Genomic DNA, 12,231 nt, shown 5'->3' with positions numbered 1-12,231 from the left:
TGATCTGGTAAATGAACTAGAAAGTGAGGCCTAGTGGAATGCTGTTTATAGTGTTCAAAATGTAACAAGCATAACAGCATCCAGTTCTTTCATATTATATTCAGGACCCAAAGAGGTTGAATAATTTGTCAAGGTCACATTTAGTTATTGACATATTTAATTTAGCCTGTGGAGGGGAATTGGACCCTACTATTTATGTCCATGGTTGAAAGCTAGAAGAAATGTCCCAGACCTTCCTCCCTCTCCCAGCTGGTATGTATTGTAGACCCTGTAATTAAACATTATCATTGAGGAAGAGGAGAGGGAATTGATATATATGATTATTTTGAACTTTAGTACACACTGGATAAAGCATTGGCTGAGTGGTACATAGTTGAATTCAGGTCCACCTAGGTCCCAAGTATACATTTCAGATATTTATAATCATTGTTTATAAAATTAGCAGTTCATTGGTTTTTTCTTTGGCCAGTGTTGATTCAAGTTCATATTATCAGGAACTTTTCACTCATTTTCTGTTATGTGCTAACTAGAAATAATCTGAAAGACATAAGCCTTTGGAAGCATTCATCAAGTTTAAAAATCTTGTTTGGTAGATAAACAAGCTGAGAAAAAAAGTGCATTTTTGAGAGTTTTGTTTGTTTTTTGTTTTTTTAATTGTTCATATGTAGTTTTGGCTTAAAACATCCTACCTTTTTCTCTGTCATTCTTTCAGGTCAAGATGATGTTTTCAAGTGCCTTGGGGAGAATATCCTTCAGAATGCTTTTGATGGCTACAATGCATGTATCTTTGCCTATGGACAGACTGGTAATTGTTAAATAATTTGTTTTTTTAAAATAAAGATCCTAACAAAGAAAATACCAAAAAGAATACATATTGCTAGCATCTTATCAGTTGTGATTGATAAAGGAGTGTTTTGACTTCTATACCTCTGTGGTCAACAGGAAAGAAATCTATTTAAAGTGAAGGAGTCACTTTTATAAGGGTATATCGTATAGCTTGTCCAATTGAAAACTATTCTTCATGGAAAAATGGTTATGATATTTTCAAGACTTGTTAGGACTATGAGTGATTTAATTTTTTCCTCTCTATTTTCCTATGCTTTCTAAATTTTCTTTAATGAATATGTGTTTTTGGTACATAGGAGAAAAAAATTTTGTAGTAGAAAAAGAAGATGACTCTGATTTCTACACTGTTGCCAAAGGGTAGTGGTAGTAAGTTAATTTGCTCTGGGGCCTGTAGGGATAACGTACATTTTTTATGCTATGATTAGTGGTTGGAAGCAGGCACATAGTATTCATCATATGGATCTTTCCAGTTCAATTTTAGGAAACTATTCCGACCTCACAATTTTTCAGTCATTTTAGGTCTTTTTTTTTTTTTTTTTAAGTATGATGATAGTTAAAGAAGGTTTTTATTTTCTTCCTAAAGGATGTGTACTTTTGACTTCTACATGTATAATTGGAAAGCTTCTCTACTTACTAGTGTCATCATTATATTTGGGTATATTCCTTATTTGGGGCATTTTGCTAAGTGCTAGGATTTTATTATGAGCAATGGAAAGAGGGCTGTGTATTTAAACTTCTCAAGGAGACAGTAATAACTATGATTTCCATTTTTTAGGATCTGGAAAATCTTACACCATGATGGGCACAGCTGACCAACCTGGATTAATCCCAAGACTTTGCAGTGGACTCTTTGAACGAACCCAGAAAGAGGAAAACGAAGAGCAGAGTTTTAAAGTAGAAGTGTCCTATATGGAAATTTACAATGAAAAAGTTAGAGACCTTCTTGATCCCAAAGGGTAAATGACTTTGAGACTTTAATGTTGTGGTATCATGGACTAAAACAGACTTAATAAGTTGGCTAAAGTGAAATGTTTTATACTGAACTTGAGGAGAGAGTTATTTTTCTAGTTTTTAGTTATATTAAGGGGTTTCCTGCAGCCAGTTCTGGGCTTTTGAACTACGGCTGAGATGGGGCAGGGAAGCATGGTTGAGCAGCATGTATTTGGGTTATACCGTCTCTCTCAGATTTATCCAAAAGCACAAACAAAAAATACGTATTGATAGTGAAGTTACTGAGTATCAGTATAACTGGTATCCTTAATCAAATAGAGTGTTTTTTGTTTGTTTTAAACCAAGAAATTTCAAATGGAATTCATCTGTTTGCAGATGAATTGTGACATTGTGACATAATCAGAAATAGTGAAACCTGGACTTCAAGATAGTTCATTTTCATGATTCTCAAGGGGAAAAAGTGTCCAGTTTTATGGCATAGGCTTTGAAAGAGAAGTGTCTTAAAAGTATTAGAAAGCCTTCAAGAATGCTGTCCTCAGTCTGCAGTCATAACTGAAGCTAATGAGGAAGATAAGGGGTATCTGAGGAAATTTGTGCATTGCCCAGAGTTCTCTGAGTTCAGATTTTACGGAAGTGCAACAATGGAGAGAAAGAAACAGATAAAAACCACAGCCTGTGGCTTATTGCTGTAAGAGCAGTATTTGGAAGGTCAAAGAGCCACGTGAGTTGAAGCTTATAGAAAGCGCGGAGGACGGCGAGGGCGCATCGAGTTATGTTGGGATGAAGAGGACGATCAAGGAAAGCTGGTCTCAGAAGCAGTGGGTCACAGTGGCCCTCAATCAAGAGAAAACTAAACCTGTCAGCTCCTCACCGGCATCTGTTTTCTTTAGCAAAGATAATGATCTGCAGGCCTTTCATATGAGGCTGAATTGGCCCTTAGTGTTTCTTCCCTTTTTTTTTTGGCTGTGCCGCGCAGCTTGCGGGGTCTTAGTTCCCCGACCGGGGATCTAACCTGGGCCCCTGGACCGCCAGGGAATTCCCGACACTTAGTGTTTGTTTGTTTGTTTGTTTTATTTTTGGCTGTGTTGGGTCTTCGTTGCAGCGCGCGGGCTTCTCATTGCGGTGGCTTCTCCTGTTGTGGAGCACGGGCTCTAAGTGTGCGGGCTTCAGTAGTTGTGGCACGCAGGTTCAGTAGTTGTGGCTCGCGGGCTCTAGAGCACAGGCTCAGTAGTTGTGGCGCACAGGCTTAGTTGCTTCGCGGCATGTAGGATCTTCCCGGACCAGGGATCGAACCCGCATCCCCTGCATTGGCAGGCGGATTCTTAACCACTGCACCACCGGGGAAGACCCCGGCACTTAGTGTTTTTATACAGAACTTTACTTAACATTTATCGAGTGATCACTGTATGCCAGGCACTATGCAGTCATAGATGAAGAGCTCAGTGTGGACAGAGTGGGAGTTTTGGAAACAAATAGTTATGAATCAATGCAGTAATGCTTTTAAATCATGAAGGAGGCTCACACAAAATAGGTGAGAGCAAAGAGGGAGTGACTGTCTTTGCCTGGAGGAGAAGGGAAGATTCCACAGAGAGTGCTTGATGAATTTGTACTGAGTAGGAATTTGTCCACTGAGAAGCTGGGTGGGAACGATTCAGGCATAGGGGACAGCCTGTGCCAGAGCATGGAGGTGTGGAGAAATCAGAGGTTTTGAAAGTGACTCAGCTGTCCAATGGGGCTAGAGGGCAGTATGCACAGATGTTGAAACAGGGGACCAAAGGAAGTCCAGAGGGAGGAAGGTTGTGGCCTAGGTACCCACATCTTGCTAAAAATTGTGCCCCTGTACTTTTTCTGGCTCTGCCTTGAATCCTTTTTCTTGCACCTTCATTTCTGTGAAAAGCATCACTTTCTTTGAGATCCCAGAAATTCCTACTCTTTCCAGAAATTCTTAGCTGACTTCATTCTCATGTTTTATATTCCACAGTGCTCGTGTGAATAGCTTGAACTTTACTATCTACAATTTGCTAATAGTCTTTAGTAATATCTTATATGTTTGTCTTGTGTATAGTTTAGTAATTGACAGCATGGGCTTTGGAATCACCTGGCTCTGGATCTAGGTCCTCTACTTGTTACCTATTGGGCAAGGCAAGTTCCTTATGCTTTCTTGGCCTCATTTGTATAGAAGGGATGATAACGTTACATAATATCTCAGAGGGCTGTTGTGAAGATAGACTGGGTTGATAGACCTGAGGTCTTAGAACATTTACTGGCACATAGTAAGTGCTCAATAAGTGTTAGCTGTTGTTGTCTCCTCCATGAAAGTTTCTCGAGGATTTTTGTAGTGTTTCTGAAGAGCCAAAGTGAATGGATTAAAAACTCTGAAGGTGATTCCTTTTCAGCGAAAGATTATTTGAGAGAACCTAGTTATTTCATTCAAGTACTGATCTTATTAATTCACCGCCTACTATGTGTAGTAATATAATTGTTTTACTCAAGAGATAATGCAGTATACACTGTCTTTAAGAAAAAGGGAAATATGAAAGGAAAAAAGTTGTAATAATTCTGATCTTTGGATATATTCTAAGTCGAATATTCTATATGTATTTTATATACAGTTTTATAGTAGTAAGTAAAATTTTGGTGGTTGATCCTAGGGTACTGTAAGATTCCAAATCATTAGAAAATAATAAGTTACATAAAACAAGAATCACTTGTAATCTCACCATCAATAAATACTCTTTTTAAAAATTGTAATGTTTAGGGAATTCCCTGGTGGTCCAGGGGTTAGGACATGGCGCTTTCACTGCTGTGGTCCGGGTTCAATCCCTGGGCAGGGAACTAAGATCCTGTAAGCCACGCAGCGCAGCCAAAAAAAAAATTGTAATGTTTAGATTTTTTGAAGAGCTTTTTTGACATAGAATCAGTCATCAACAAATATTCTTAATATTTTTTGATTGATATCATTAAGTATGCTATATGCTGTAGGTTTCTGGCAGGTGCCCTCTACTGGTTTTATTAGTTCCTTGTTTGTAAGAGGTTTATTTATTTTTTTAATCATGAATGAGTATTTAATTTTATTGAATCATTTTTCAGTTTATTGAAATCATTTATGTATGAAATGATCGTGTATTTTTTTTTTCCTCTTTAGTCTATCATTGTGATAAAGAGCATGAATCTTTTTTCAATGTTAAAACAACCTAGCAGCCCTGGGACAGTCCAACTTTATGTTTTTAAATCAGTGTTAGATTCAGCCTGTTGCCTTTATTTTTGTCTGTTTATATTTGTTTGTCTTTATTCATGACTGAGATTTGTCTGTAGTTTCCTTTCTTTTGCACAGTTAACATTTATTGAGTTTCTGCTCTTTGTGCCACATTCTGTGATCTGACAAGTAGATTGTTTGTATTTATTTGACTCTGCATTCTTTGTGGTAGTAGACATCCCACAGTGTACCCTTTTGAGTGATGTGATATTTTACCACATTATGAAGTTTTTCTTACTAGTCAAGATCTTAAGTTTTGGTTTAAATTCTTCTGGGATCAAGTCTGTTTGTTCTATTTATGTGGGATCTTTGTTGAATTCAGTATATATTTTTATGGAGCACGGCTGAGTCCTTTTAAACAGGTAATTGTTTAAAAATTGATTCTTTTGTTTTTACTGAACAGAAGCCGTCAAACGTTAAGAGTCAGAGAGCACAGTGTGTTGGGACCCTATGTCGATGGACTTTCTAAACTGGCTGTCACAGGCTACAAGGTAACAACATCCTTTATGTGAACTACTAAAATTCCCTGTAGCAAATTTTTTGTTGTTGAATTTTTGTTGTGATCTTTTTGTTGTTGAATTTTTGTTGTTGAATTTTGTTGTGATCTTTTTCTGAAATAAAAAAAAAAATTATGATAGCATCACTTAATAAGTCACAAAAATAGTTTGTAATAAAGTTACAAAAATCTTTATTAAAAAGCTTTGGGTCAGTTTAATTTTGAGAGAAGGTATACATATTTGCAAGGCATACCTATTCATCTATTGTGAGACACATTTTTTCCATTTTTCTGAGCTCTAAAATTGTGATATTCCTTATGATTGTATCTTAAAGTGATAAATGGCAGTATTTTTTTCTTCTGTAGTAGTACATAAAATAATGATGTTGCTTGTGATTTTGTTGATTTAGTGAAATAAAATATGAGCTGAGTAGTTGGAATTCAAAGCCTGTTTCTAATTTGAGAGAATCACTCATTTACCTTCAGTTACTAGTTCTCTTCATTTTCAAACTTCACAGTTATGCTTTGTGTGAATCCGTTAGGCTTTCCTCGTTGGGGAAATGGGGGTAGGGTGAGCTGTGATGTAATATACATTGAATTAAGAGTCAGAGACTGTTCATCTGGTGACAGTCTTCTCATATGACTCCTATATGACTCTGGATTGTTTACTCTATCTCACCAAGCCTCTTTTTCCTAATTTTTAGAATGGAAATTAGCTTTATTGTCTTGACTGTCTTTTGAGGTAGATTCATTAGTTCCTTTGTTCATTAATCACATTCTATCATTTGGTGAACGATACTTCATTTGATAAACATTATTTACTTCATTTAGTAAACATTTATTGAATACCTGTTATATGCCAGGCATTGTGCTAAGTGCTGAAGAAATAAAAAAAATGAATGAGGTGGTCCATTTCCTCAAGATGCTTACAGATGTTATAAAGGTATTATAAAACAACATGATTTTAAGTGCAGTGAGAGATGCATTGTTCAGGATTCATGGTAGTTTGGAGAAGGAGTACCTGACTTAAATGGATATGTAGGTGTCCAGGGAGGGTGGTATCCAGGAAAGCTTCCTGGAGGAGATCAAATGAGATAGTGCATGTGAAAAGTCTTAGAAAACTCTACGGTATCATATAAATGTTAGGTATTGTTGTTTTAATAATGATATTTGAGAGCTTATTTTTGCAACAGTGGAGAGAGATCAAGATTTTTTTGAGAGCTCAGAGAGATTGGAAAGTATAAAAAGACATTTTATTCAAAAAATTAAAAGATTCAATAAAGAGTTTTATGTAGGAGACAACAGATTAAAGACCAATGAATGTCTAGATGATTAGAGACCAATGAATAAATGTAGGCTAGGGACTTCCCTGGTGGCGCAGTGGTTAAGAATCTGCCTGCCAATGCAGGGAACACGGGTTCAAGTCCTGGTCTGGGAGGATCCCACATGCCGCAGAGCAGCTAAGCCCGTACACCGCAACTACTGAGCCCGCGCTCGAGAGCCCGCGAGCCACAACTACTGAGCGTGCATGCCACAACTACTGAGCCCGCACGCCACAACTACTAGAGCCCATGCTCCGCAACAAGAGAAGCCACCCCAGTGAGAAACCCGCGCACCTCAATGAACAGTAGCCCCCGCTCGCCGCAACTAGAGAAAGCCTGCACGCAGCAATGAAGACCCAACGCAGCCAAAAATAAATAAATAAATAAATAAATTAATTAATTTAAAAACACAAAAAAACAAGAAACGTTTATTTTAAAAAAATGTAGGCTAAATAGAATAAAACTTTTTCATTAAGTGTCAGGATTGTAAGATTTAATGGATCTAAAATGGATTTGGAACAAATCTAGAAAATTGTACATTTTGTTGTTTTTCCATTCTGGTGCCAACTTCTACCTCTTTTTGCAGCATTTTTACTTTGAGGCTTTTTATGTATCATGTTGAATTTGTCCTTAAATGTTATTCTTTTTCATTTATATAGGAAAATAGAATCTTACGATTTTCAAAGTTTTTCATATATATGTGTCAGTTAGGATTATGTTTGGCTGCATATAACCGAAAAAAATATAACAGGACTTAAGTTCTTTGGAATATGAATTATTATCTGTTTTGTTCCTATGTATCCTCAGTATCTTAAAATGTACCTTAAAATGTACCTACTACCTTGTAGTAGATGCTTTCCGTATATATTAGAGTGAACAAATGAATGAACGGTGAGAAGGCTGGTATGGGGATTCCAAAGCTGCTGTTAGGATCTAGGTTCCTTCCAGCTTTCCACATAGAGCCAGGTCTTTAGTAATGCCCTTATTCTCATAGTTCAGGATGGCTCAGAACCAGCGTGTGATAGTGTGCCTACTCCCTTTAAGGTGAATTGCCAGGTGACTTTTTGTCTCATTTGCTAAAAGTTAGTCATATCGCCAGGCTGAGTTGCAAGGGCATCTGGGAAGTGCAGTCTCTTAGTTCCGCTGCAGTGTGCTCAGCTAAAGATGGGGTTCCTTTCCTGGAAACGAGGAGGCTGGACAAAGGAAGGCAACTAGTACACTCTCTCACAAGTACAGTATATCTTTCTTGTTCCTCGTTAAAATCCTTGTTAAGGTAGATGATGTCATAGCTGTATTGTTATTTATGAAACTAGATTTCAGACTGCTTAAGTAACTGTTTTAGAGCTTATAACATTAAAAAAAAAAAACAAAGATCCCATGATCTTTCAAGTGTATCATGCCGTCTCTGTTTTAGTTATAATGGCAATGAAGTAGTGAATCTGTGCAGAAAATTAGTCTCTTGATGTCCTCATTTTTTAAAAACAGGTCTGGTAAGATATACACCAATGCGGTGATGTAGTGCTATGCCTGTGTGAAGGGGTTACAAATTATTTTTGTTTGCTGTTTATTTATACAATCTAACTTGATTTAACAATTAATTTCTATTACTATAATTAAATAAGCTAAAGTTTTTCAAATTTCTAGATGAGATGAGGATTGGCATGGCATGTTTGTCCATCTTGTGGGACTTCAACATGTAGCTTCTAAACTTTTCTAATTCTTGGTCAGAGCTGCCGCTTTATTCTGCACCTACAGTAAACAATGTATTTTTTTTTGAGTTTTCAGAGATAGTACTGGCTATTGTACTCTATGGGACATAATGTTCATCGAGAAACAGAATGTAAACTCCAAATGTGGTTGACTAAGTAGTGAAACTTGGAATGCATTTCGTAGTATAGCAGAGTTTTAATGCTTATTAGATAATGAAATGTGTGTCTATGACTTGTTTCCACTTAGGATATTGAATCTTTGATGTCTGAAGGTAACAAATCTCGTACAGTTGCTGCAACCAACATGAATGAGGAGAGCAGCCGATCACATGCAGTCTTCAAAATCACCCTCACACACACTTTATACGATGTGAAGTCCGGGGTAGGTGTTCAGATACATGACCTTTTTTTTTTTTTTTTTTTTAATTTCTAAAGTGGATCATGGTTTATCTTATTCCCTTCAGGTGTTAAGATGACTTAAAGTCCTAGCCAGGCATGTGTATCAATTAGGACTCAGGACAAGAAACAGAAGCCACTCTAGGTAAACAGAAAGGGATTTGATAGAGGGAATTGGATGATTACAAAGTTGTTGCTACACCTTCTGAGGAGTGATTTCTAGACTAAATCTCTAGGAATAACCTCCAGAAGAGCACAGATCTCATCCAGCGAGGATGGTACTACCCCTGAGGCCACCCCCAGACCTGTGAGTTCCAGGCACTCCCCAGAGCTGTGATCCAGGATACAGGAGTCAGTGAGGCTACCTTCTCAGAGCCCTGGAAGTTGGAGAATGTGAGCTGGGATGCTTTTTTAGGAAAACTCATATATCCACACTCCTGCTTGCCAGCAGAAAAAAGCCAAAATGGGTGAGGGGGATGACCTCTACTTTGTTTCTGCCTTCTAAATCTTAAGCAAGAATATGTGATTGACAGAACCTAAGTCACATCCTGAGCCTTGGCTGCAATGGAGTCTGAGAAATGTAGGTTTTAGCTCTCCACCCTCTCCAAATAAAGGAAGTTGGAACAGAAGTTATACAAGCTGATGGCCCATAGTCTCTGCCACAACATTTTTTTAGCTTTAAACTCTGATGGCAAACTGTATAAGCTAATAATACTCTAGCTGATTTAGTGGAGTTTCTTTTGAAGTGTTACCTTCTGCTAAACAGCTAACTGTTAGAAGGAGTAAGTTATACTGGGGAACTTGTACTATAAGATCCTAGATTTGTAGAATAATTTTTTGAGCATTTGGACTTGAAGCTTATGAAAAGTAACAGAGCCAGAGATGTGTATGGTTCTATCACACTGAAAACTTCTGTGTTGGCTCATACATTTGTGCTTTCCCTCTTACTTTTTATGTGAACTTTTGCATATTTTGTTACTACCCTCCAGCGAATCAATTTCAAATACCAGAAGCTAAAATGATCACCCAGGCAAAGTGCTGTATTTTGGCAAGATTTTCATTTGCTGAGAGCTTATTTTTCTTCTTTTACCATCACAGCAAGATTAGTGCAATGACAAAAAGTTCTTTGTTTTCTATTTCCTTTTCAGCATAAAACAAAAAACATACTGACTTTTTTTTTTTTTTTAAACCAAAAGTACTTTTGATTTGGGAAGCTTAATACCCTTTTGTTAGCAACATGTTTATTTATGGAAATAAATATAAATGTATATTTTAAAGGAAAGTTTAAAAAAGTGATCCAGTCTATAGATTTTGGCATTGCTTTCCCACATTTCTTACATTGCTGCTGAAGTATAAAATATCTGTTATGTGTGTGATTTGATAATTGAACATTTTTGATAAAGGAAAATGTCAGTATGTATAATATCTTAACTAGAAAAATATGTAAATTTAATACCTGAAATTATGAAACAAGGGAATTATTATATGAATAATACGAAAAATTTTAGAAAGCATTGGGTCTTTGAGGGATCCTTCTGTTGTATAAAAGTCAGATTTTTTTGTATCATAAGAAATTCAAATATTTTCCCTCAGGATTATTGGTAAATATATATGAAATTTTAAGCATGGTTTCACATATTAAAATTTATACCTTATGAATAGTGCTTTTGTATACTTCTCTAAGAAGATTTTGTTGGGTTCCCTTCAAAATGTACCACATTGGGGGGCACTGTTTTGTTTTGAGATAGTTCTCTGTCTGGATTCGTAGTTGTGTATAATTTTGTGTGTATCTACTACTAGATTGTGTAGTTTTCTTACACTGTTCTGTAGCAGCACGAATTAACTTTAAAATAACAACAAATACGCTTTAATAAAGGATTTAGATAATAAACTCATTCGGTAGAGATGTATCACTTTCTGAATTCTGTAACCGTTTGTTAGTATTTGTCGATTTGCTTCCTAGACATCTGGAGAGAAAGTGGGCAAGCTGAGCTTGGTTGATTTAGCCGGCAGCGAGCGAGCGACGAAAACGGGAGCGGCAGGTGACAGGCTGAAGGAGGGCAGCAACATCAACAAGTAAGTTGTCCAGAAGCCTGCCTCTGTTGCTTCAGTGACTTAGTAGCCAAAAGGGGGAACTTTTGTAGTTATTGAAAGAATAGGATTCCGGAATGACTGAGGCTATAAAGAATAAATAGTGTAGAATTTTTTTTCATAGATATTTTTTAAGGGCCCGAGCCTGTTTTATGTTTTGTTGAGAGGTCTGCTGGGGCTGAGGAGCACAACCTCAGTCAAGTCCAAGGTTTCCCAAAGGCAGCCCTATTGAGGTTCGGGGCCAGGGAATTCTTTGTCCCAGGGAGTGGTCCTATGCCTCGTAGGATGCTTCGTGGCATCCCTGGCCTCTACCCACTAGATGGCGGCAGTACCTGCCATCTCTCTCCCCAGCCCGAGTTGTGACAACGTAGATTATCTCCAGATACGGCCAGCTGCTCCCTGTGGGGACATAGTCACCCTCCAGTTGAGAGCCACTGGTCTAAGCTATAGAAACAAACAAAGATAATCGGAGTATCAGAGTCCAGCTGTGGATCTTGGCATGGGTGTCACTGTCTGAACAAACAGTAACGTGTACTGGCTACATCGGGCTTTCCTTTTTATGACAGCTGTGGTGCTTATTTATACCAAGATTTTACTTTACAAAGTAATATTTTGTGCACCAAGTCCTTCATATGGTTATACATTTTCTTACCTTAAGCTAAATTGTTAGCCCCTTGGGGGCAGGAATCTTTTCCATCCTTGTGGCTCCCAGAAGGACACATAGCGAGACAGTCATCAGTAACCAGCTGGAGATCATAGAACACCATCATCCAGATGCTACGCTATTATTTATTTATATATATATGAATGTTTTTGCCTTATACTATGTTTTAGTTAATCGTATTATGTTTGTGGCATCCTTTCTTAAAGATATGTGGTATTTATGTCATTATCTTGACCTAATGGTTTACAGCTGACATTTTTTTTTTTTTTTTTACAAAAATGAAAAAAAAATATTGAACTAAGCAATTTTATAGCTTACAGTAGTATTAGAGGGATATCAGCGTTTAGAGTTTATGTGTTCTTAACCTGAGCAGCAAAATGCTGACAACAGTGCTGTTCTCGTGCTGGTACAAAGGCATCTTGATGTTCAGTCTTTGTGCTAAAATGTGACATTTGATATACTCAGGTTTTTACGATTATTACGGTTTGTTGCACCATGCA

At 37.2% G+C, this 12,231-nt stretch overlaps 1 protein-coding gene across 1 annotated transcript in view; it reads left to right on the top strand.

Annotated features, from left to right (window-relative positions):
- KIF13B (kinesin family member 13B) overlaps positions 1-12,231 on the top strand; it is a 188,367-nt gene that overhangs the window by 66,189 nt on the left and 109,947 nt on the right. The window contains exons 5-9 of the mRNA XM_061200752.1: positions 713-805; positions 1,622-1,802; positions 5,457-5,544; positions 8,828-8,962; positions 10,940-11,052. Coding sequence (XP_061056735.1) covers positions 713-805; positions 1,622-1,802; positions 5,457-5,544; positions 8,828-8,962; positions 10,940-11,052 — 610 coding nt within the window. The remainder of the gene's footprint in view (positions 1-712; positions 806-1,621; positions 1,803-5,456; positions 5,545-8,827; positions 8,963-10,939; positions 11,053-12,231) is intronic.

Source organism: Eubalaena glacialis, chromosome 9 (assembly GCF_028564815.1).
Source record: "Eubalaena glacialis isolate mEubGla1 chromosome 9, mEubGla1.1.hap2.+ XY, whole genome shotgun sequence".
Lineage (NCBI taxonomy): Eukaryota > Metazoa > Chordata > Mammalia > Artiodactyla > Balaenidae > Eubalaena > Eubalaena glacialis.
Note: the sequence above shows the minus strand (reverse complement) of the source record. Positions and strands in the feature narration are given on the sequence as shown.